The sequence below is a fragment of the Branchiostoma belcheri genome, unplaced genomic scaffold, assembly GCF_001625305.1.
Source record: "Branchiostoma belcheri isolate BF01 breed outbred unplaced genomic scaffold, Haploidv18h27 scaffold7, whole genome shotgun sequence".
Lineage (NCBI taxonomy): Eukaryota > Metazoa > Chordata > Leptocardii > Amphioxiformes > Branchiostomatidae > Branchiostoma > Branchiostoma belcheri.
The window spans coordinates 1014047-1038900 of record NW_017804353.1 but is presented as its reverse complement, the minus strand read 5'-3'; the positions used below and the strand labels follow the sequence as shown (position 1 = coordinate 1038900).

At 43.6% G+C, this 24854-nt stretch overlaps 5 protein-coding genes across 5 annotated transcripts; 4 read left to right on the top strand and 1 right to left on the bottom strand.

The window, feature by feature from the left end:
- On the top strand, window positions 1-2043 carry LOC109484285 (kelch-like protein 24). Its single transcript, XM_019787543.1, has 3 exons — window positions 1-904; window positions 938-1605; window positions 1957-2043. Exons 1-3 carry the CDS (start codon window positions 1-3, stop codon window positions 2041-2043), a joined length of 1659 nt encoding a protein of 552 aa, XP_019643102.1.
- A 2170-nt stretch (window positions 2044-4213) lies between these two features.
- LOC109484284 (kelch-like protein 17) lies at window positions 4214-6230 on the top strand. Its single transcript, XM_019787542.1, has one exon. It carries the CDS (start codon window positions 4233-4235, stop codon window positions 6228-6230), a length of 1998 nt encoding a protein of 665 aa, XP_019643101.1. The 5' UTR covers window positions 4214-4232.
- Window positions 6231-7612: 1382 nt separating this feature from the next.
- Window positions 7613-12528, bottom strand: LOC109484427. The gene is made up of 3 exons (XM_019787675.1): window positions 12501-12528; window positions 12295-12388; window positions 7613-11660 (listed from the first exon to the last, which is right to left on the bottom strand). The coding sequence occupies exon 3, from the start codon at window positions 11634-11636 to the stop codon at window positions 7776-7778; it is 3861 nt and encodes a 1286-aa protein (XP_019643234.1). The 5' UTR covers window positions 11637-11660; window positions 12295-12388; window positions 12501-12528; the 3' UTR covers window positions 7613-7775.
- Window positions 12529-13185: 657 nt separating this feature from the next.
- LOC109484415 (exosome complex component RRP4-like) lies at window positions 13186-20310 on the top strand. Its single transcript, XM_019787662.1, has 9 exons — window positions 13186-13314; window positions 15890-15991; window positions 16421-16466; window positions 16840-16929; window positions 17436-17501; window positions 18113-18181; window positions 18865-19044; window positions 19625-19753; window positions 20064-20310. Exons 1-9 carry the CDS (start codon window positions 13202-13204, stop codon window positions 20142-20144), a joined length of 876 nt encoding a protein of 291 aa, XP_019643221.1. The 5' UTR covers window positions 13186-13201; the 3' UTR covers window positions 20145-20310.
- A 1753-nt stretch (window positions 20311-22063) lies between these two features.
- Window positions 22064-24624, top strand: LOC109484742 (leucine-rich repeat-containing protein 15-like). Its single transcript, XM_019788104.1, has 2 exons — window positions 22064-22338; window positions 23245-24624. Exon 2 carries the CDS (start codon window positions 23259-23261, stop codon window positions 24480-24482), a length of 1224 nt encoding a protein of 407 aa, XP_019643663.1. The 5' UTR covers window positions 22064-22338; window positions 23245-23258; the 3' UTR covers window positions 24483-24624.
- The last annotated feature ends 230 nt before the right edge of the window (window positions 24625-24854 follow it).

Here is a 24854-nt window from a genome sequence, read left to right as displayed (position 1 = left end):
ATGTATGCCGATCCTTTCGATGACTATGGCTACGACGAATACGATGACTCAAGTGATAGGTATGGCGACAATCGTAGCTATGACAGTGACTATGCCTGCGGAGTGAGGAGACCGGAATATACAAAATCCTACGATGAGGACGATTCCTGTTGCTTCGAACATACCATTCACTGTCGCGAGCTCCTTGCAGAGCTTAACAACCAGCGTCAGACCAGGGATTTTTTTGATGTAGTGGTAAAGGTACAAGGCAGGAGGTTCCGTTGCCACCGGGCCGTGCTGGCATCTACACCGTTCTTCAAAGCCATGTTGTCCTCCCATCTCGCCGAGAGAAAATCAAAAGTTATAGAAGTGCGAGAGATTGACTCCACCAGCTTCTCCAAGATCCTGGACTTCCTGTACACTGGGAAAATCTGCATCGGTAAAGACGACGTCCAGGACATTCTGCAAGCGGCACACATGCTGCAGATTGAAAAGATCACCCAGTACTGCCAAGAGTTCGTCAAAGACAACCTTTGTCTGTCAAACTGTATTGGTGTCATGCGCCTTGCGGACATGTATGGGTTTTCTGACCTTACTGAAAAGGCCAGGGACCAGGCATTGTCTCACTTCTCAAAGATAGGGAAAAATGAAGAATTTCTGTCTCTTTCGGTGGAGGAGCTTTTGGACTTACTCACAGACGAAGACCTACATGTTACCAATGAAGAAGATGTTGTTGATTCGGTGATAAGATGGCTCGACCACGATCCCGAAAGCCGCAGGACAGCGATAGTCACCATCTTTCAAGAGATTCGCTTACTGTCCGTGCGAGTCAGTGCGCTACTGAAACTAGAGTCGCATCCTGTTGTACAGAATTCGCCTGAATGTCTGGCAAAGATCACAGCAGCTAAGGCGAAACACCTCGCCAGTACGCAGCGAGCAACAGAAAATGAAGAGGCAGAGGCAGAGGCAGAGGCAGATGAGGCTGAAGTTAACCCAAGGCTTGGTACATCAGACGATCTGGCAATTCTTGTTGGTGGCTGGAAAGCAGACGAGGTCATGAGGGGTGATGAGGAATTATTACCCTTGCAAAGTGTGATTTGTCTGGATCGAGCCAGTGAACAATGCTACAACGTCACCGACCTGCCAACTGCCGCTTTCGGCTACATGAGTGTGGCAAGAGCTGAACGACACCTGTACGTTACAGGTGGGCGCGACCACCCTTTGGTCGGCGAGCAGGGTCCTCACAGTGCGCCATCCAGACAGGCCTTTCGGTACGACTTCCAAACAGACACTTGGACGAGGTTACCCGACATGCCTCGCGGAAGGGCAGGGCATCAGTCGGCCGTCGTTGATGGTAAAGTGTTCCTGGTTGGGGGTGACACTGACGACACGCCTGCATTCAGCATGGACTGCTACGATCTTCAAGAAGAAGCTTGGATAAACCCACCCACACTGCCAGAAATAAACCCTTCATCGGACCTAACTGTAACAGCGTGTGGAAGTAATCTTGTGGCCGTTGAGCTTTTTGATAACCCAGAGGAAGGTCACAGGTATGATGAGCAGAGGAAACTCCGTGTTCACCGGTTTGACGTGAAAACCGCACATTGGCTGTTCTCCGAAGTTCCTGTGAGAGAATATTATAAACCAGATCGTATCTTGACGGTTGTGCGGGAAAATGTGCATATCCTCTTGCAACGTCACAACACACACTACCCTATGAGTACGATGTTCGTCTATGATGTCAAAAAAGGAACCCTATCCAATCTTGAGGACAAAGAAGATTGGACAGGGACCTTTTGTAGTACACAGTACATGTACGAAGAACATTACGTGATCCACCAAAAGGACCTGGCCGACGTCATAATCTACTCCAACTTTGATGAAGACAACGAAAGCATCAAGAGAAGCAGCATGGAGCCAAGCGTAACGTTGGACCTTAGCTTTGCCTTAATTGGTCATAGTTTAATTGCAACCCAGAAAAGTACTATCGGGTGGTACTGCAGAGATCTTGAACTTCTTAGTGACAACAAGGAAGATGAGACAGCGTCGACGTCATCGGGCTGAGCTGTCTCATATTTCCCAATTTTATTTCACTGAAGGCAGGAAGGTTCTATAAGACTTGTATATATCCGATTTGTATATATAATGTAGGTTTTAAAATCACTTCCCTTAATTACTTTTAATGTGGTCAAGTATGTGCTTTTTAGTGTATTTTTAAATCTGTCATTTTTTGTAAAACACGCAATTCAGCCTGTGGCTGCCATGTGTTTTTTTACGAATAAACCTTTCATCAAATTCATCATTCTATGATCCTTACTTAGGCCATGTTGATTTCATTATATGGATGACATCCACGCGCACATGAATTTTCGTCCGTTTCCCAAAAAAACGTTTTCGACCACTAGTACTCGTAAATCATACAAAATGAGTGACTATAACGTTTTAAGTTGTGTGAAATAGTGGTCGGCACATAAGCGCAGTGCAACCGACTTATCATTAAGAAACTAACGTTACATGTATCAACTGAAATTAACATGATGAATAAATTCTAGTGTCATTATATAGTAATCACTCCAGTAAAGAGCTTGAAAAAATACTTTGAAACGTGCACGTGTGTTCTGCTGTTCTTTGTGTAATCGGCTGTACCCTGTTCATATAGGCCGATGATGCTAACATCACGCTGTATCATAACCCCCAAACACCCACCAGGAAAGTAAGATATATTTCCAGCCTGATTTAATCGCACCCTAGCGTCTCTCCCACCCAATTGCAAGCATCAGAAGGGGCCCACTGGTCCCTGACGACCAATATTTGTGTAAACGCAACACTGGGTGTGACAGTCTCACCTTACTTGTTCCGTATCAACTGAACAAAGGAAGTCAGTGCTCAGGTGAAAGTTATAGCATCTATCCAATCAAAGGCTTCTTTTTGTTTATGTACTTAGCAACTTTAATTTTTCAATCGCTTCCTTCGGGCTGGAGAGAAACATCAAAGAAAAACTACATCCCGAAAATGTATACGTATTTGTCACATAATGCTGACAGTTAGAACCCCAACCCAAAAAAAGACACAACTGTCAACAGGTTACCCATGAATCCATGCGCACCCGAAACTTGCATGTCACGGTATACGTTACCTGGTTTTCTTTCCTGGACGTACTTTCTGCACAAAAGTGAGACGCCCCATTGCCGCTGACGGCTAACTGACGGTTAACTGTCAAGTGTTTTTCTGCCGTCGTTGACACAACTTTTACCGAAGGCGAGCGATCTCTGCCAGAATCGTTAACAGGTGGGTGTGAGAAGCATTGACAAGCAAAATCTGAGAGGGGCTCACGGTTGTCTGGTTGCCACACAAAAATGGCCTGATGGCGTCATGTTACTAACGGAAAAGTACAACATACGTGATGCATAGTGCTGGGTATTCCATGAAAGCCAGGATATATCACAGGCTTACGCAGATATTATGATCAGTGATCATCTAAAAGCAATAATTGATGTTGATTGATCTTTTAAAAGATCTATGAAACAGTATATCCTGTGTATTCCCTGGCGCCAATGTTGCTCACGCACTGTGGACATAGTTGAGACAGCTACATGTATATGATACTCATTACATGTTGATATGGTACCGTACGTAAAGAGGTCTGATTATAAACTAATGCATTTTATAAGTCACAGTGAAGGTTAGACATTCAGGTAGAACATGTCGTAATACAAAATAAACTTGATCATCCAAGCAGTTAGAATGCAGGATAGATTCTCTGAAGACGGCCAGACGTTTTAGATACCTCCCCTCATTTGTGACTTCTGTAGCTCCTGTTGGCGTTAGATGTTGGACCACGTACTGGGGAGTTCAACACACAGCCCCCTTGCCCTGTTTAGATACAGATTGGGGTTCGTAAATTCACTACAAGATGAGAGATAGCTTTTTATCTCACTTATTTAATGCGTAGATTTATTTTCATCAGAAAATGTGATACAGTGTAATTTAAAAAGTCGTGATAACTCTTTTTCTAATGGTAATTCCCTGTTGAAATGTATTTTTTTCCATACAAGAAAATTACCATTAAAAACTATCTATCACAACTTTTGAAGTCATCATGTTTTCCAATTAGACGTACTAAATAAATGTGAAAGATAATTAAGTCTAGATGATGCTCTATTTTTATCTCCAATTAAAGTTTGTAATCTAACAATCCAATTCGCTTTATATATGCCCTCTGCAGGACTGTTTATGAGAAAAGAGCCCTCACCATGGAAAGAAGTGAACCAATACCCTACGATGAACAAGGCCGCGGTCATTTCGAGAATACCAACCATGTCCATGACCTCAATGCTGTGCTGAACGACCAGCGTCAGAACGGGGAGTTTCTTGATGTAGTGATAAATGTACAGGACAAGAGGTTTCCCTGTCATCGGGCTGTCCTGGCATCAACGCCATACTTCAAAGCCATGCTGTCCTCTGACTTCGCAGAGCAGAGGATGTCAGAAGTAACGCTGCACGATATTGACTCCAGCAGCTTCTCCAAGATCCTGGACTTCCTGTATACCGGGAAAATCTCCGTCGGTATAGACGACGTCCAGGACATTCTGAAGGCGGCAGACATGCTGCGGATTGACAACATCTTTCTGTGTTGCGAAGCCATCATTGAAGAGAAATGTTGGCCGTCAAACTGCATTGGTGTGATGCGCATCGCCGACATGTATGGGTTTTCTGACATTGGTAAAGTGGCCAGAAGGGAGACATTGACTTACTTCTCAGAGATGGCAGAAAATGAAGAATTTCTTACCCTTACAGAGGAGGAGCTCTTGGATCTACTCAAAGACAAAGACCTATGTGTTACAAATGAAGAAGAAGTGGTTGATTCTGTGATACGATGGCTCGACCACGATCACGAAAGCCGCAGGACAGCGATAGTCGCCATCTTTCGAGAGATCCGATTAATGTCCATGCGAGTCAGTGCGCTGATGAAACTAGAGTCGCATCCTGTTATACTGGACTATCCTGAATGTCTGGCAAAAATCACAGCGGCCAAAGAGATGCACCTCGCCACTACATCGCAAGCTAGCGCAAGTGCAGAGGTAGATGAGGCTGAAGTTAGGCCAATTAGGCTCGGTAAGTCAGACGATCTGGCAATTCTTGTCAGTGGTTGGAAGGCCGACGATATTTATCGTGACGAATACCCTACACTGACGACACCCTTTCAAAGTGTGATTTGCTTGGATCCAGACGACTCTTGGGCCAATCAAGAGGGATGCCACCACGTCACAAACCTGCCAACGACCGTCTCCAGTTACATGAGTGTCACAAGTGCAGAACGGCGTTTGTACCTAACAGGTGGGCGTGCCCATCCTTTGGGTGTCCATTCTTTGGTAGGCCAGCAGGGTCCCCAGAGTGCTCCATCCACACAGGCCTTTCGGTACGACTTCCCAACAGACACTTGGACAATTTTACCCGATATGCCTCGCGCAAGGGCAGGGCATCAGTCAGTAGTCGTTGGTGGTAAATTGTTTCTGGTTGGGGGTGATACTGACGACACGCCTGCGTTCAGCATGGACTGCTACGATCTTCAAGAAGAAGCTTGGATAAAGCCACCAGGTGTACAAATGCCAGATATAGCCCCTTCATCAGAATTCACAGTAACGGCCTGTGGGAGTAAGCTTGTAATCGCCCACGAGTTTTCAAAACTGAGTCACGACTCGTATGAAAGAAGAGACCTCCGTGTTCATGGGTTTGACGTGAAAACTTTTGATTGGCTTTGCTCTGATATTTGGATTCGGTGTCCCTGTGAAGGTGTTTGTAAGTTGATGACTTCAGTTGAGGATGAAAATGTGCATATCCTTCTTCATCATTACCCGCAATCGTCATCCAGCAATATGAAAAACCAGTGTGAAATGTTCGTCTATGATGTTGAAAAGGGAACCCTATCTGACTCAAGACTTGAGGAAGAAGGAGATTTGACAGGGAACTTCTGCCGTATACAGTACATGTACGAAAACGACGCCTTCCAATTCAGGAACAGTCGAGAATGCCAAGAAGACCTCAGTGCCGCCATAGTCTACTACGGGTATATAAAAGACAACGAGTTCGAAGGCATCTATAATAGATCGTTTCGCCTACCGGGTTTTGCTTTGTCTGGTCATAGTTTGGTTGCAACCAAGAAGAGTAGCATCGGGTGGTATTGCAGGGATCTTCACAGATTAGAGCGGCGGCGGCGGTCATGGGAAATCAACAATGAAAACAATGACTGAAAAACAATCTCGTTGAAACCTGCTGCGGCTGCCAAGAACACTCACTCTTGTTTTTGAGAGTGTCCTTAATCTACGTGTTGCCCCTAGGCCCTAGGACCCAAACTTCACTGCATTATTATAGCAGCTGCAGATTGCAACCGAAGGTACGGGAATAGTCAGTAGATCTGGAGTATTGTGGCTTCGCCCATGCTGGAGAGAACATTGAGAAGTACGTACTGTGCAGAACGTTACTGCCGCTGAAAAGGTGGCTTCCTTGGAACTTAACTGATGTTAGGTTAGGCTGCAACCTCGTACCAGATCATGTTCTGAAATCGTAACATAAAGGAACCTGGTAGAAGACACTGAGCCAGAGACGGCAATTCGATCGATGTGGAACTGTACATAGGGTGGGTTTTATAAGGGTTTTAAAACTTGTTTAAAACTTTAGAAGCTTAGGTAGTATTTGGCAGCAGTGCATAACATGGAGAACTGCGTGTCCTTAGACTTTTACGTACGTACGTATATTCTTTTATCCTTCTATCCGATGTACTATGTTACTTAGTATGTACTAGTATATCATACTCTGGTGTATGCATTTAGCCCCATGGGCAAGAACTGTCAACATACAAATAAAGATTCATTATTCAAGAAAGTGCTAATAAAGGATCTGAGATGAACATGAAAGACTGGATGTGTGTTTTACAAGTTTTCTCTGTAGTTACTACTATTCATTTAGGTTTTGTTTGAATGTAGAATGCGATTACCAAGAGCGCACGAGGGCCGGAGTGTGTCATTGACCCATTTGCATCAGAACAGAGAAACATATTTGTGTAGCTATAGATTTCAAATGTTAATATTATCAAACCAGTACGCATGAAAAACGCATCAATCCAAAATGATAATTTTCAACAACTGCTTTTATTTCAAGTAAACGTTATAGCTAGAGAACACCAAGCCTCCACATTTGAGGTGCAATTGTAAGCACCTGTAACTCTCAACAAATGTGAGCAAGTTGACAGTCATGTGTTTGAAGAGGCTCTTTTCATCTTATCCCTTCTGTCTAATCCCATAGCCAATACCAATCTGACATCAAAGAGCTACCTTGGCATACTGAAGTTTACTTAGCATCAAATGAACCATCACACTTGATAACATTAAATACAGGTACAAGATGATACATGGGTATCATAATATGGAAGACATGAGATTTCTAATAGCCAAACAAGGCCAAATTAAAAGGAACATGCATGCATGTAGAGCCCCTAGGGCTAAAAAGTATAACATATAACTGTTTTTTTTATCAACAAAGTCATGATGTATGTTCTAATAAATAAATAAAAAATAGATCTGCCATGATGTAACATGTCATCATCAGTCTCTTCCTCATCAGTTGTATGGTCTTGTATCAGTGTCCTGATCCTCCTTAACTTCTGCAAGGATGTCCACACAGTTTCACGCAACAGAGGTTTGCATTGTTTCTCTTGCACTCTTGCACAGACATTTTGATCTCTAATGATTGTTTCTGACTTAAGTGTACAGCACACTTGGTATCAAAGACCTGTGGCTTCAGTCAAACGAACTCTGGTTTGGCTCTTTAACATTCTTGAATTTTGCAAGATCTCGACAGTACCATCCGATGCTTCTCTTATCGGCAATAAGGACACTTTTGCTCAACAGGTAGGTCGATGTCTCACCCTCCCCGCTCGCCATGTTTTGGAACATGTAACGGTTGATCACGGCATCTTTAAACCTGCCGAAAGCATTATAGTAGCGACGAAAGTCGCATTCTGTGTGATTGATGTCACATACTCTCTCTGCATCGATTACGGTGTTCTCTTTGACATTGTAGACATAAACAGTTTGAATGTATTTACGGCCAATGAACAACGATAACCGGGTACAAACAAAATGGAAATAAACCCTGTCATTAACAGTGATCACAAAGACGTCGCAGCCATCCACATTATGAAGCACCAGAATATCGGAGCGTGTCCATTGTTCATTTTCATCGCATTCGCTATCCTCCTCCTTCTCGTCCCAGACACCGTCATTGTCATTCCATTCATCTTCATCGCTGTCATCACTGTCATCGTCACCATCATTGCTGAGCGGATCTGTCGCCACTTTTAAGACATGTACAACAAGATTGGTCCATTTGGCATCAAAATACCCACCCAAAACCCGCCTCAATACATCATTCGTCACACATTTCTTGGAATCACAGGAGATCTCAAAGAGTACAACATGGTTCGAGGAAGTGTCTACTAGTCTTAGTTGCGACCAAGGGTCAATTTCTGGCAGTGACACTAGTTGGATCCAAGTCTCTTCTTCAAGATCGTAGCAGTCCATAGACACGGACGTTGCCTTATCGTCACCACCAACCACGTAGAGTTTCCCTTCAACGACTATTGACTGATGCTCTGCCCTACCGCGAGGCATGTCGGGTAACTTTGTCCAGGTGTCTGCTAGGAAATTGTACCGAAAAGCCAGTCTGGATGCTGATCGGTCGTTACTCTGACTCTGAGGACCATAGCCTCCTGTTACATACAGGTGTCGTTCTGCTCTTGCCACACTCACGCAGGCAACAGATGTTGGCAGTTTTGTGATGTAGAAATATTGCTGGCTATTTGGATCTCTGCATACAATGCTTTCCAAGGGTATGGAGGGCTGGTAGAGTCCAATCCACCGAAGTCCACCAAAAAGGATTTCCAGGTTGTCTGGTTTTCTAGATCGCTTACGTCCATATTTATGTAGCCGTCGTGTACCAGCAAGATGTCCCTCCTTGACTGCTGTGATTTTGTTCAGGCATTCAGCAGACTCCAGTACCCCTGGGTGGGATTCCAGCTTCTCTAGCGTACTGACCTTCACATATGGTAAGCGAATCTCTTGCAAAATTGCAGGTATTGCGGTCTTGCGGCTTTCAGGATCATGGTCAAGCCATCGTAACACGCAAGTGACGACCTCATCTTCACTCGTAACTTCAAGCAGACGATTGAACCTACCTCCCAGTAGTTTGACAAGCTCAACCGTCGAAAGGCTGAGAAACTCCTCATTTTGCCTGACCTCTGAGAAATGAGTTACCGCCTGTAACTCTGCCTTCTTTTCCAGGTCAGAAAAGCCATACAGGTTGGCAAGGCGCATGACTCCTATACAGTTGCAAGCGTGAATGTTGTCTTGAATGACCGTCCGGCAAAATTCAGTGATCTCATCAATCTGCAGCATGTGTGCCGCCTGCAGAATGTCCTGAACGTTGTCTCCACTGATCTGGATTGATCCTTTGTATAGAAATGTTAGGATCTTCACGAGGCTGTTAAAGTTAATTCCACAGAGTTTTACAACCCTTGAGTTACTTTCTTTAAAGCTGGAGGAGAACATGGCTTTGAAGTACGGAGTGGATACCAACACAGCACGGTGGCAACAAACCTTTTGGCCCTCTACTTCTAATACCACATCGGTGTATGTGCCGGTATTACACTGACGTGCAAGCTCAACACTGAGGTCATCTGAATGGCTGGGATTTTGGAAGTGCGCAGTAGGAGGCCTCATCTTGCTGTGTGTCTCATCCTCGTGGTCATCATCCCTCCCCTCTTTATCATTCTGATCGTTGTTAATGTTATTACGATTTAGTTTCACTAGGTGGTCCCGACAGTACCATCCAATGCTACTCTTCTTGGTTCCAAGAACAGTACATTCGGTCACAGCAAAGGGGAGCCGTTCAACTTTCTGTCTGTATCTGTCAGCAAATTCGTGTATGGATGTTATACATGCATCAACCAAGCAGTCAGCGTCGAGTTTTGTGTAAAGAAATTTGATACCACTTGGAACTGCTGTAATCTTGACCTTTGTTAGGCTTTCTGATTTGACATCATAAGCAAACAAGTTACTTTCGGCCCGGAAATACAGTTTGTCATCTATAGCATTCACCGAGATGTCCACGTCGAGCCAATGCGAGTCTGATTCGTATCCCTTCCATGCAATGTCCGAGTATACCCATTCTCCGTTTAGCAAGTCAAGGGCATGAACACGGAGTGTTCGCCTAGATGTCTTGATCAACCCCTCAATGAGGACAAGTTTACCCCGGCAGGCTGCTGCTACCTTCGTGTTTGACAAAGGATCAATTAGTGGTGCTGTTGGTGGTTCTATCCAAGTTCCTTTTTCAAGATCATAGCAGTCGATGGTGAGTGGACATGTCGTATCAGCTGAGGCGGCCTCGTCGGACGCCGCTTTGACGTCACCACCAACCAGGAAGAGTTTCCCGTCAACAACTACTGACTGATGCTCTGCCCTTCCACGAGGCATGTCAGGTAGCTTCTCCCAGGTATCTGTGGCAAAGTCATAGCAAAAGATCTGCTTGATTGGTGCACTATCTGGATCATCATCGATGCACCCGCCTGATACATACAGACGCCTTCCAGTATTCACAACACTCGTGTCCACAAGATCAGGTGTTGGTAGGTCAGTGATGTGATAGAAATGCCTATCATCCGGATCTAGACCAATGATACTTTGCAATGGAAGAATCAGTTTGTCAACTTTCCAACCACCGCCTATGATTATCAGGTCGTCTGTTGTCGCAGGCTTACGTATAGGTGTGCAACAACAACAACCACGTTTATGTGCCCCTGTTGTCAGTTGCCTTGTCCCGTTGAGGTGTTCCTCCTTGGCTGCTGTAATGTTGGTCAGACATTCGGCAGACTCCTGAACTGCAAGATGGGACTCGAGTTCCCTGAGCACGCTTACCCTGACACATGAAAGGTGGATCTCTTTCAAAATCATGGGCAATGCTAGCTTCCGACTCTCAGGATCGTGGTTGAGCCATCGTATCACGGAAGTGGCGATCTCGTCTTCACTCGTAACTTGAAGCAGATCATCCTGGAGAAGATTCACGAGTTCATCTGATGAAAGAGTCAGAAAACCGTCGTCTTGTTTGGCCTTTGAGAAGTGGGCTATCGCCTTTCTCCTTGCTTCTCTTTTCAGGGTGGAAAAGCCATACATGTTGGCAAAGTGCATGAATAGGAGACAATTGGACGGGCATAGAGTATTATGCATGAAGTCACGGCAGTATATGCTTATGTTGTCAAGCACATTGCCTGACAACAAGTGTGCCGCCTGCAAAATATCATTGACGTCGTCCTTACTGATAGTGATTTCTCCTGTGTACACAAAGTCAAGGATCTTGGCGAAGCAGAGGGGGTCAATATTTTGGATCCGAAGTTTTATAACTTTTGAGCTTTTACCCTTGGCATGTATTTGGGACAGTATGGCTTTGAAGGATGGTGTAGATGACAAAATAGCCCGGTGACAACGAAACCTTATATCCTGCACCCTTACCACTAGATCAAGAAACTCTCCTGTCTGACGTTGACAGTTGAGCTCAGCAAAGAGCTCTTGTCTGCGACGTCCAAAAAAGGTTTTAGTTCTGGACATGATGCTTTTTATCTTTCAGGAAATCTGGTAGAAACAATGAAAAAGAAAGGAACAGTTAGTATGGCTGTAAAGGGGCTTAATAACACAATGTGTAATTGTGTTATTAATTGGCAGTATCAAAAATGAACAATAAAATTTTCATGGTCCTTGGCTGTTGTAGGTATCTACTGAGACGAATTGTTGACCATAAATCTACCATAAATGTAGGAGTTTTGATGCCCCTCCCCCTTCCTCCAAGCATTATTTCGCAGTGGCTGCAAAAGTGTATCAATTTGGCCATGCAGTATCTATTTGCCAGGGAGCTTCATGATTTGGCCCCCACTTAGATACTAGTAGGTTGGCGAAAAAAGATACCAGTACAAAAAATAGAGCCCGATAAAACACGTCATACATCATACAAGCCGAAGTCTACTTTAAATCTCTGCTTGGCAGCCCCTCCCATTTTCTCTCCCACCCCACAAATTGCCACGCCACGATTCTGTGAACGGATAAGTTTTTGCTGCAATACGTCAAACAGTGAAGATATTGAAGGAAGTGAACATAGTACTACGTTTTTATAAGACCTGCACCGTACACGTAGCGTTAACAACCATTGCATAATCGTTCACTCAATAGCAACAATTAAAAGATTAAAAGTCAATGGTGGGAGTATCGTTACCTGGTCATGCAAACACTGACGGTAAAGTCCAGCCGAACAACCAGTCAAAGATGCATGGGCCATGACTCCGCAAAGCTTTAGTTCCTCCACCCACCTACAAATGATTTTAACAGTCAGTGAAATCTTTGCCACACCGTTTCGCTGTATAAGACAAGAATTCAATTAATTTTCTAGGACGAAAAGTACCAAGTGAAGACGTGACTTACTCGTGACCACCCCGGCCCTCCCCGGTCCCAGTTTCGGTGCGCAGTGATTCATGGGTAGCCTCTGTGTGAGTGACGGGCCCGGATCACGGTTTAATTATTTCATAATAAAACAGATTTAAATATTTTCCTACTTGTTTTTTTTTTCTTTCGTGAGCAAAACAAGCAAGAAAACTGCAAACCTTCAAGTTCCAAAATGCCTCTGATTGGACGTCTGCTATGGGGACAGTTTCAAAGTTCACAGGTGATAGTGGACCTTGAAATATCGACTCCTTTGCAGACTTTGTGACTGTTGTATAATCTCAAAGCGAATTCTGTGGGGCAATGGAAAGTTTAGATATGTTGGCCGCCTTTGTTGATGCAAGGAGGTTTAATAAAATTAATAAAAAGACCTCCTTTGTTGATGCAACACACCTCTTTAAAGTGCTCTGCAATTACAGAACTAATCAGTAGATGTCGCTTCTACATAGTTGACTGTGGTACTAGTCTACTTTTCTATGTGGGAAATTCCACTCTATTTACTTGTAGAATAGAAGGTTTATTTACCCCTCCGTATAAAAAAATAAGTTATTTTACGTTATATATAAATGCTTTTTTATTCACATTAAGTTTTTTTTTCAATTTCTAAATGTTAGACAAAAGCGATAAAATGTTACGCGCAGAGTTTTACCTAAAGATGGAATGGACTAGTCCAGTTCGAAAACATGGCGGTGCACATCACGTTGGCGGAGAGCCGTAAGAAAACGTCGGTACCTGACGCGCCGAAACACCTGGTGACGCCGGGCGACGTCATCACGGCGGACACGGGATACATGAGGTACCGAGCTACGGGGTTTGTGGGGGTCATTGGGAACCGGGCCAAGGGATATCGTACTTTTTAGTAGCGTTGTGGGGAGGGGGGCATAAATTTATCAACACATGGCGTTTTCATACTGCTGAGGGTAAATTTGCTGAGAGTAATGAAATGTAAGCCCGAATACAGAGTCTCCACGGCTAGGACTTCAACAACAACATCATCATGTATATGTGTATATTCTCGTGTATATGCAAGCAGATACACTTTGGTCACTACAGCCAAAGTTGCAGGGCCAAGAAGGCAGGTTTAAACCTCCTTAGGGCTAATAATAAATTATATCAGGATACCGTGGTCTATGTTGACTACAGGAGGCCATATGCAACTCCCAATAAAGTCTACAAATAACACGTACCAGAACCAGCCACCTTTAAATTATCATAATGACTTAGGCGGCCGCTTAAGCTACGGGCTTTGAGTCTGAACTCAAACCTATAGATATTACTAGTAGTAACTAGAAAGGCCGACATTTGCTTTGGAGCAAATACAGCAATGGCTTCACCACATTTTACGACATGGCAGGGAAAGAATGAGAAACACAAGGGAAAACAATGCTTTACATTGATATAACTATAGTATGAAGTAACATACAACTAAGACTACAACAGTTGGATAGCTATTCCCTACATTATTGGTTAGGATTTTTAATTGCATAATGCAAACTGTTGATTTTCAAGAAAAAAAGAAGTGTTCATGCCCCGCATTCCAATGCTGGAGCAGGAAAGCTTGAAATACCTACCAAAACACTTGAATACAGACATACTGTCAGTATGGAATGGATCTGAGCAGGTATTAATTAAGTTAAGCCTGTTAAATTCCAACAGCCAATCAGCAAGGAGAATAGAGGAAAGCTGCATGCCTATTGGTTGATGCCCTGCATTCCATTGTGATGACTCATGCCCAAATGTGGTAACACTGCACACTAACTCAGTAATACATTTTCTATAACACAGCCAAAAAACTCAAATAAAACCATTCTAAAAGCCTGTATCACAAAAATTTAAAAAACGCCTAGGGGTATTTGCCCACTGTACATCCATACCAAATTTCAGGACCTTAGGCCCTAAAATGAAGAAGCTGAATCCATTTAAAAAATGGCAGGAGAAGAAGAAGGAGAAGGAGGAGGAGAAGAAACATCAGAAAAAGCAATATGGGTTCACCACCACTTCGTGGTGTGGTGAACCCATAATTAAAAGTCTTACTCATTGTCATATCCTTGACTCAAGGGGCAATGTCACATACATATATAGCATGATGTACAGATTGTGAGCTGTTTTATGTTGCACCAGGGGCCATGGCACGTACATGGATGGTGACATGTTGTGTTGTGTTGTGTTATGTTGTATCAGGGGCCATGGCACGTACATGGATGATGACATGTTGAGTTGTGTTGTGTTGTGTTATGTTGTATCAGGGGCCATGGCACGTACATGGATGGTGACAAGTTGAGTTGTGTTGTGTTGTGTTATGTTGTGTTATGTTGTACCAGGGGCCATGGCACGTACATGGATGGTGACATGTTGAGTTGTGTTGTGTTATGTTGTACCAGGGGCCATGGCACGTACATGGATGGTGACAAGTTGAGTTGTGTTGTGTTGTGTTGTGTTGTGTTGTGTTGTGTTATGTTGTGTTATGTTCAGTTGTACCAGGGGCCATGGCACGTACATGGATGATGACATGTTGAGTTGTGTTGTGTTGTGTTATGTTGTATCAGGGGCCATGGCACGTACATGGATGGTGACATGTTGTGTTGTGTTGTGTTATGTTGCACCAGGGGCCATGGCACGTACATGGATGGTGACATGTTGAGTTGTGTTGTGTTATGTTGTACCAGGGGCCATGGCACGTACATGGATGGTGACATGTTGAGTTGTGTTGTGTTATGTTGTACCAGGGGCCATGGCACGTACATGGATGGTGACATTTATTTATTTATTTATTTATTCAAGCTTTGCCACAAGTGGAAGGGAAGGGAGAAACAGGTGGAGACCACCTTTACAGGCTCCCTCCCCAAAGACATAAATGACATTGCAATCAATCATAGTTAAAACTAATTAAACATATTGCACAACATCGTAAGTAGACAATAATAACAATATATATAATTGCACAATTTCATAATAGCTAGATCTCTGCACATGTACATCCGGCCGTGGAGGTGCCCCATGTCTACCGTGGCCTTATTGCCAGACATGTGGCACACCGACAAGCAGACGTCCACGTGCAGAGATTGTCAGTAACAAAATGATCATTAAATCTCTTGGTCAGCGATTTGACAAGACCCCGTTTGAATGTTAAAAGCTCGGACTGCCCCGAAGCGACAGCCCCCATGTCCCGGACTCTGACTTCCAGTCTGTTCCACTCAGCCACCAAGCGAGGGATGTAGGAAGTAGCAAATGTTGATGTTTTGCAGCGAACTGGCATTAGCATATGTGACCTACTCCCTCTTGTTGGCCGTGATGAAAATGAAACATAATTGTGCATGTCTAAATCGTACACATTACGACATGTTGAGTTGTGTTGTGTTATGTTGCACCAGGGGCCATGGCACGTACATGGATGGTGACAAGCTGAAGGCGTCCCTGGCTGGAGTTGTGGAGAGAGTCAACAAACTCATCTGTGTGCAGCCGCTCAAGACAAGGTGAACTCAGAGGCTTCTCAATACCACATTTGACTCAATACTACATTTGAAGGAAAAAATCCCTGCAGCATTAGAATAATTTAGCTGGCTGCCAGTTTTGTTGTAACAGCGTCCCATGTGGTTTAGTGCTTAGGATTTGGTGCTCTCACCCCCAAGGCCCGGGTTGGATTCCCGGCGTGGGAACCACTGTAAGAAACAGGAGGAGTGAGTAGAATAGAAACAGATAAAAAACCCTGGTCCTGGGCCGGGGTTCGAACCCACAACCTCCCGGGCACCAGTCCGACGCTCTAAGTCTAACCACTTGGCTGAAGAGCTCTAGACCCATCGGCCGGGTCAGTTGGTAGCGCCTATAAACCCCCCACTGTTACACTGTCTAGACTTGAGTCAGTTTAGATTGAATTCTTGACATGCCAATTGTATTTTTCACAGGTACAATGGTGAGATTGGTGATGTTGTGGTGGGGAGAGTCAGCGAGGTGAGAAACATTACTTTTATTTTATCTTTTCATTCCCCCAAAAACTTGTAAGGCCACAATGGTCAGGTGGTCCTTATACAAAGGAAAGGTGGTCACAAGACGAAGTTTTATTTATTTTTTTTTTTTCCGTCATTTTTATACAGGGTGGCCCATTAAGTGATTGCACTTCTTTTCAATGGGGCCCTGTTTTACACGACAAAAGACAACAGTCACATACAAACAGTAAAAAGTACAGTTTTGACTCTTATCCATGTCAGAGTAACTGACACTCGGCAAAGAGTTCAGTGTAGAGTTAACATATGCTGTGTTTGGTGGTGTGTGGGTTCATTAGTGTTTTATTTATATTGTCTTTTTCACCTCAAATAAATCCCAGGTTGGCCAGAAAAGATGGCGGGTGGACGTTAACTCCAGACTAGACGCCGTCCTCATGTTGTCAGCAGTCAACCTCCCCGGAGGAGAGTTGGTACAACCCATCTAAACATTCATACATGTGCCTATACATGAAGTTACCTGACTTAAAACTTTAGACCTGGTCCGTTATGGACAAGTAGAGTTCATCTTTGATTTTATCTCTGGAAAGTTTACAAGAGCTTAGCCTCCACCAGGCCTTCCTAAAGTGTTTACGATGGTAGAATTCGGCAAAAATAGGGTGTGACTGGCCAGGGGAGTGGGTCCACCATTAGGGGTTCATATCCCCCTTGGGCAAATGAACTCTACCCGTATATGGTGGCTGAACTTCCCTGTCCTATTATTGACTCCCTAATTGGCTAAATTTTACTGTTTTTGAACCCATTAATCTGGTACTAGTGGTAGAGACTTACATAAGCTTATTGGTAGTACAATTACATTCCATCTTCTAGTTACTAAAATATAGAGCCTGAAATTCGAGTACATTTACAAGAGTGTAATGTGATCTATCTCTGTTGTTGTTTGTACCTTTAACGTTCCGCTTGTTTTACTGTCTTGCAGAGAAGAAGGTCAGCTGAGGACGAACTGATGATGAGAGAGTACCTCCAGGAAGGGGACCTCATCAGTGTATCCTTTCTCTCTCTTGATGTGTGTGTTTTACAGGTGTTGTTTTTTACTATAAACGGTGTTGTTTTGACTATAAACATCTACATAAATAACCCCACACATTCCTAATTTTTGTTTATGTTTCCTTGTTTACTACTGTTCATTACTACTTTTCATTATTGTAGATAGTATTGTATCGTATTGTATTTTATTGTTTTGTTTCATTTACCCGTTACCTAAGTTATTTCTCATTTATCTGATTTATATGAATTGTTAATCACGTTATGAAGGGAGGTCTCCTCATAAGCATTTTTATGCTTCCGGCCTCCCGGCAATGTTACATTTCATTTATATTGTTTTGTATCTGTATTGTTACAATTTGTTTTAAAGTGCGAATAAACTGAAACTGAAACTTAACATATTATGAACTGAAATTATTTATCAGGTTACACATTATTATAGTATCTAGTGTTTTATCTTGTTTCTCTGATCATGTTGTTTTGTACATGTTTATAAATCTTTCTATGGCATGCTTCAAGTACAGTAACCTGGTTGCTTCTAATTTTTTTCTAATTTCCACTTGTGTTCTTGGCCCTTTTCTCTGTGGCTTTTTCCTTGACCGACCGTACTAGGCTGAGGTGCAGGCCATTTTCCACGATGGAGCTCTTTCCCTTCACACCAGGAGTCTCAAGTATGGCAAGGTACTCACACAAGCAGTCAAGCACTGTTTCACTTACATTTGAAACGAGAGCTAGGCCTTATGATTGTTGCAACAATATTTTATGTATATCACAGTTCCTCAATGTTTGGGAAAGCTGTAAAATCTAGCTACAGTGCACAGAAAACCAGTCATGATTACCCTGATAAAGATGACAGATGGTCATTGAAACGTCAACTCTTGTTAAACAAGTGATTGTGGATAATGAACATTGCTATTCAAAGTTCTGTATTGTCCCAGCTTGCCCAGAGAGGGATATTGCTTGTGCCCCTGTCCCCATCCAGTTCAGTTTATTTGAAAACCAACAGATTAAACTGACTAGCCTGGAGTCCAACCTTGTCACCTTCATGATCAGTCTACTCCCCAAGAACCACTATCCAGTGACATAGCCTTAGGCACTAAAGCTCTTCTTCCACTTGCGATAAGTGTTGACTAGTTCTCTCAGTTTATTTTAGTGATGCTGAAAAAGTGTGATGGATGTCACTCCAAACAACCCAAAGTATTCTCCATAATTTATCCAGTAGTACATGTACAGTTTGAAAGTGAGACCATGAAGACATGGATAGGAAACCCTGACTAAGTACGGCATGCCTGTAACAACAGCTTCCAGACTAGCTGTTGGCTGCCAATTGTCCTTGAATAAAGTACTGTCCTGTTTTGTCCCAGCTTGCGCAGGGTGTGATGGTGCAGGTGTCCCCGTCGCTGGTGAAGCGGCGTAAGACCCACTTCCACAACCTGGCCTGCGGGGCCAGCGTCATCCTGGGGAACAATGGCTACGTCTGGATCAGTCCAACCGTCAACGACGAGAGGGGGGAGAGCAGTGGGGGGTACGAGCAGGACCTGGAGGTGGGTTTATTGTAATTAGCTGCTAGAAAGGTAACATTTGCAAAGCAAATACATAATGTTTACCTTTGCATATGGAAAGGTACCTCTGTTAATTCTTCTTCAAACACATTCATATATATGGTCAGACAGGAATCTAAATCCTTCCTGCTATAAAATAGCAACATGATGTAACCCAACACTGGTTACCATGGTGACAGACAAATGGTTCAGGTCATTGACCTTATTGGAAGAGGAAGAGGAAGAAGAAACAGAGCAAAAACAAGATGTTTTCCTTCTGGGAAGGTAGACATAATTGAGTTATTTTTCATGAATGTACGGAGAAGAATTCAAATTCAAGTGGAACAAATTTTTGACCAGGCCAGACCATTTTTTAAAGATAAAAAAATTTGCATCATTGTTAGAATTTGCATTAGCTAATAAGCTATTTCAATATGATACCATCCTGTTGTTGCCTATCTTTTTTGTCAGCCCATTTTGCACATAGTCTTTCAGACTGACTGACAGACAGACAGGCACCCCTATGATTGATGATTTTGTATCATGGTACAACCCGTTCAATGTTAAACCCCGCCTGTTTCAGCCTGTTCCATCGGCAGACAGGGAGGTGATAGCTCGGCTGAGAAACTGTATCCTGGCCTTGGCCACCCACAAACTCATGTTGTACGACACAAGTGTGCTGTATGCGTACGAAGCCTCTCGTCAGCATCAGGTACATTTTACTACATGTATATGTATTTCCTTAGTAGATCTTTTGGTTGTTTTGATCTGTATTTGTATTAGTATAGCCGGTATAACCGCCTTTCGGCGCAACACACCAGCTTCGCAAGCATGCGGTGCGGCGGCAGCTGGCTAACTTACACCGAACGACCTGCTACACCTATAACCTTACACCAACAACTCTAAACACTGTTTCAAGCTATCTAATGATAATGCCCCTACTGTACTTGGTGACAGCAAGTTCCACTTTGCGATAGTTCTAGGAAAGAATGAGTTTTTGAACACCTCAATCCTTCTTGCAGGTGAAGGACCTTCTGCAGCCTGATGTAGCAGAGAAGGTTGCAGATGACACCAGACAGAGACTACAGATGGAGTCGGGATGATCCTCTGTTCTTATGTTACAGTTTTCCTGTTTTCTTACTCCTTTCTAAGTTTGTAACAATATTTCCATAAAGAAAAAAAAATCCCATAAACTTTAAGCAACAAAACCAAGAGGGTAGACTGTGTTATTTACAAACAATAAAATCAAGGAACTGGAAAATAATTGAACCTCCTCTCTTGTTGGTTAGATTTTTTCACAGATCAGACTGATATTTGACTGTGAGAACCACAATCCTTTTTTACAATTCAAGAGCATGTGGCCCTTCTCTGTGTCCTTTTGAACATGTCCAGCCATGGAAAATACATTGGAGAAACCTCCACCATTTCGAATGATTCCATGGCGCAGTTTAAAGTTAAAACTTTTGGTTCAGCACAAAAAAATTCTCTCACCTAGAGCTTTTGACCAGTCACTCTGGCCTTCCTCAGTAGACTGACCCAGTGAAGCTTGTCATGTGGCTGGGTCAGTCTACTGAGGAAGACCAGAGTGACTGGTCGAAAGCTCTAGGTGAGAGAATTTTTTGTGTTGGACCAAAAGTTGTAACTTTGAACATGTAACTACCAACACAGATGAACTTTCATGATGATATGGCAGTTTGTCACAAGGTATTCACAGGTAGCCTGGGTGCCATCCAATTTACTAAAACTGGCCTGCCAAGATTTTTGGCTGGCATGGGACCAGCAAGTGTACAGAGCCGGTAGCTAAATCGGCTTGCCAGGCACAAGTGTTGTACTATGAATTTCATCATGTCTCAGGTTCAGTTTCTGTTAACAGTGCCGGGATGTGGCAAGTACTAAGTATATCTGATATAGGAATATCCTGCCTTACAGGAAGCATATCTATAGTTTCTAAGGAACCCAGGGACAGAGATTATGTCATTTCCTATCTGTATCTGTATAGCCTGCATCGGCTACATTACACTGATCGACTTGTTACACCTAACCCTTGAACATCTAACTCTAGGCATTGTTTAAAGCTATCTAATGACAATGTACTTCTAGCTCCACAACAACCTGCGGAGACTTGTCTTTAGGTAACTTGATATTACAACCAGCAGAGCTCATGGCAGTCAGCAAAACATATGGCCAGTAGGAAGTGACTCACAGTGTCAACACTGACCTTGATTTCACCTCTGATGAAGTGTGAAATGTTATCTTGTTCAGATGTCGGCCTGTCTGGCTAACTATGAGTCATTCGGAGTACAAAACTCTGCCAGATGTGACCAGTTGTAACCTGTTGATTGTGATACCCTCTACTGTTGATATCCTTATTTTTATGTTACATGTAACATTACCTTCAATTAGCCTCTGTACAAGAACTCCAAATATATATATAGAGAGAAAGATATGAAGAATATATTGACACAACAAATGTACAGGGACTTTCATAAGGTCTTAAACTACGTATAAACATACAGACAATACATGGGTACCACAAAATTGACCTACGTACAAAACAGTATATGAATCAACTTATACTACTTGTTCTAAGGTCTAGAAACTCTTTGATATATTTACCTATCTGTACACAATGAGGGATATTACCTTCTAGGATGAAATTTATTTATGACGATTTACCACATTTATGGAAGGATTGACATAACAGGTGACTATCACCTTTACAAGATGTCAGGCCTGAGACCAGACTGTAAGGTTTGAAGCACTCACACCGGGAAGGTCCCCTACCCTTTTTACGATAAGTGTGGTGCGTTCTTTTACGTGCGTGGGGTGTGGCTCTCCCCAAACACGGGACCTCCATTTAACGTCCTATCCGAGGGACGTCCCTAACCGAAGCTAGGTACTCATTTAATTGAATTTATCTATAGCATAAAATGTAACATTCCGTTGAGCAAGCAGTAAGAAGGTTGAACAGCTTTGTATCTGGGGATGAGATGACGTCTTGTAGGAAAGGTACAGTCACATGCACGTGCCAGGTTCCGCGAAAGCAGGAAATTCCTGACAACTTGATATAGTCTAATAAGTTCGAATTTGGCACCCAATCAACATTCCCCGGAACACACGTAGTTCACAATTCGTGTGTGCTTCTTGATTTAACCGTATGTGGCGGAAAGTTGGCACACTAGTATGTATGTTCCCTCATGTACATAATCACAAAACAGACGCGTCCAGACCATTGTGGAGTCCAGCCGCTTGGTTCTCCAGTCCTTCTCGGGTGTACATCGCGTTTCTAACTCTCAGGTAAGCACTGTCATAACATGGAATCATTTTATCCTCCGTAGCAGGCTTATACTTACAGAACTGGGGGTTTGGTGGTCTTCGGCTGTTTTCTGATTAGCCCAGTTCTAAAAACGGGGGTAATTCAACCAGGCCGGCTACAAATGTATGTTGTCTACATGCAATCAGAAAATAGCACAAAATAGATCCCCCCCAGGTTTGGGCATGCTTTGGAGGCTAGAATCATTCGTTCATATAGGATATTGGGACTTTCCTCACTTGTAATTTCCTCACTTATAGGTGGATAAAATGTTGAAACTTGGAACTTATTTTTACAGCTGTTTAAGGTAACTGGATGCCTCAAAATGCGGTGTGCAAAAGGCATCGTGCGATATCCTAAAGCGATTCCGGATTTTCTAAGTTAATTTTCTTGTCATTTTTATAGAAAGTTGGATCAATCTATCTCATGTTTAGATTTGGAATGACGGATTTTTTTAATGATTGGCAACTTTTCCTTAAGGTTTTTTTGCACCAATATCATACCATTAATATTAGTTTTGTTCAAAGAAGTATACTATTAGAGTAAGGGAATTTTTTTCGCTGTATCGTTTCCCAACTAGCAGAGAGGTCCTGAACCTGGGGATAAGTTGACATTGATGCACGGCTTCCGTTTCTATTTCAGAATCGGTTAAATCATTCACAGGAACATATACACGGATCAACATCACTGTTCCCACGAGCTCAAAAGTACCTCGCGTACCAGGAACATTAAATAATACTTCATGAAATGTCTAAGAGGTTACTAGTATTTTGTACATTTGTTTAAGTCCGGACCATATATGGTTGGATTGTTTGTTTCCTGACCAACAGCAGAATTCACTGATGACTTGTGAATGGATGTTTATGATATTTATTATCTGTCCCTCACAGGAGAAAATCCGAAGATGTTTCGCCTTGCAGCCATCCTAGCAGTCTGCACATCCCTGGTCGGACTGACTGCAGCTCTACAGGCCTGCGGATCGTCACGGGGACCAAGGACCCCTCGCTGGACGGGTGGGGACTGCAGCTGTAGTGGCGGTATTGTTAACTGCGAGGACAAAAACCTAGCCGCAGTCCCTGACAATATCCCAGCCTACACGACTAGTTTAAGCCTCCAACACAACAAGATTGTTGAACTCGAGGACGGAAAGTTTCAACACCTCGAATCTCTGACAAGTCTTCTCCTCAGCAATAACCAGATCACAGCAATCAGATCACGGGCGTTTGCCGGCCTAAAGAACCTTGACATACTGTTCCTCCAAAACAACAACATACGTGTTGTAGAACCAGGAAGCTTCCAAGGACTACAAGAACTTACATGCCTTCGCCTTCAATACAACAAGTTGACAACGCTGCACGGAGACACTTTTTCAACTCTGTACAAACTCAGGGAACTCCTCCTTCATCATAACCAGTTAAAAACCCTGCCCCATGATATCTTCGACAGCCTAGGCCAGCAGCCACCTTCCACGCCTTCGATCCAACTGCATGACAACCCATGGTCCTGTGACTGCAGCCTAGAGCCAGCCAGGTCATCGTTCTGGTCAAACCAAATCGTTTGCCAGTCCCCACCTGCCCTGAGGAACATACCACTGTCCTCCCTCGCCACACACCAACTAAGCTGTCCCTCGACAACGTCAAAAACCTCCACATCGAACACCACTCCAGCTTCCACACGTCCATGGCCAATGTCAACTTCCACGGTGAACACTGTTTCATCTACCACAGCCTCCTCGCCAACAGGAGGGACAGAAGAAGGCACAGGCAACAGTCCCGGCACTGTACACGTCCCTACTTTGATAAGCGTAGCCATAGGCTGTGGTGTCTTCGCTCTCAACCTGTGCGCCATCGTTGGAATCGTGTGCTACGTGCGTGGGAAGAGGAACGGCTCACGCGAGAACCCTAGTTCACAGCCAGAGGATTCCGGTCCAGACGCTGGAGAAGACGGAAGCGAGTATGAGGACGTCCTAGTTCCCGAGGGGAGGCGGGGAGGGAGGGTGCAGTACGCTGTCATAGCCACAGAGAATCAGGGAAGCGCCAGCTCCTCGGAATGGTCGACTCACGCGTACGAGACTATTCGTTCTGATGATCTCGAAGAGGACTCTTCTGGCTACTTGGCCATGCGTTAGGCAATACTGTAGATTATACATCATTCGCAAGCTAGGACATTCCCCCCAAAGGTACGCTAAAAGTTCAGTCAGTTTATTTCTCCTGTAGTGTAAGTACTTACTAGTACTTCTCCTGTAGCATGTCCAGGACGAAAGATACAAAAAAGGGAAGTTCTGCTGCAGTGCCAAGTTCGGCCACTAGGAGGCCCAAATTTGACCTTAACCTTCTACTTCCTGAGATCCGCCCACATACCAAATATTATCACAAACCATAAAAGCCTTCTAAGTTATGCCGACAACAATTATGCGGAAATATACACAGAGAAACACACACACACACACACATGTACGCACACACACACACACACACACACACACACACACACGCGCGAC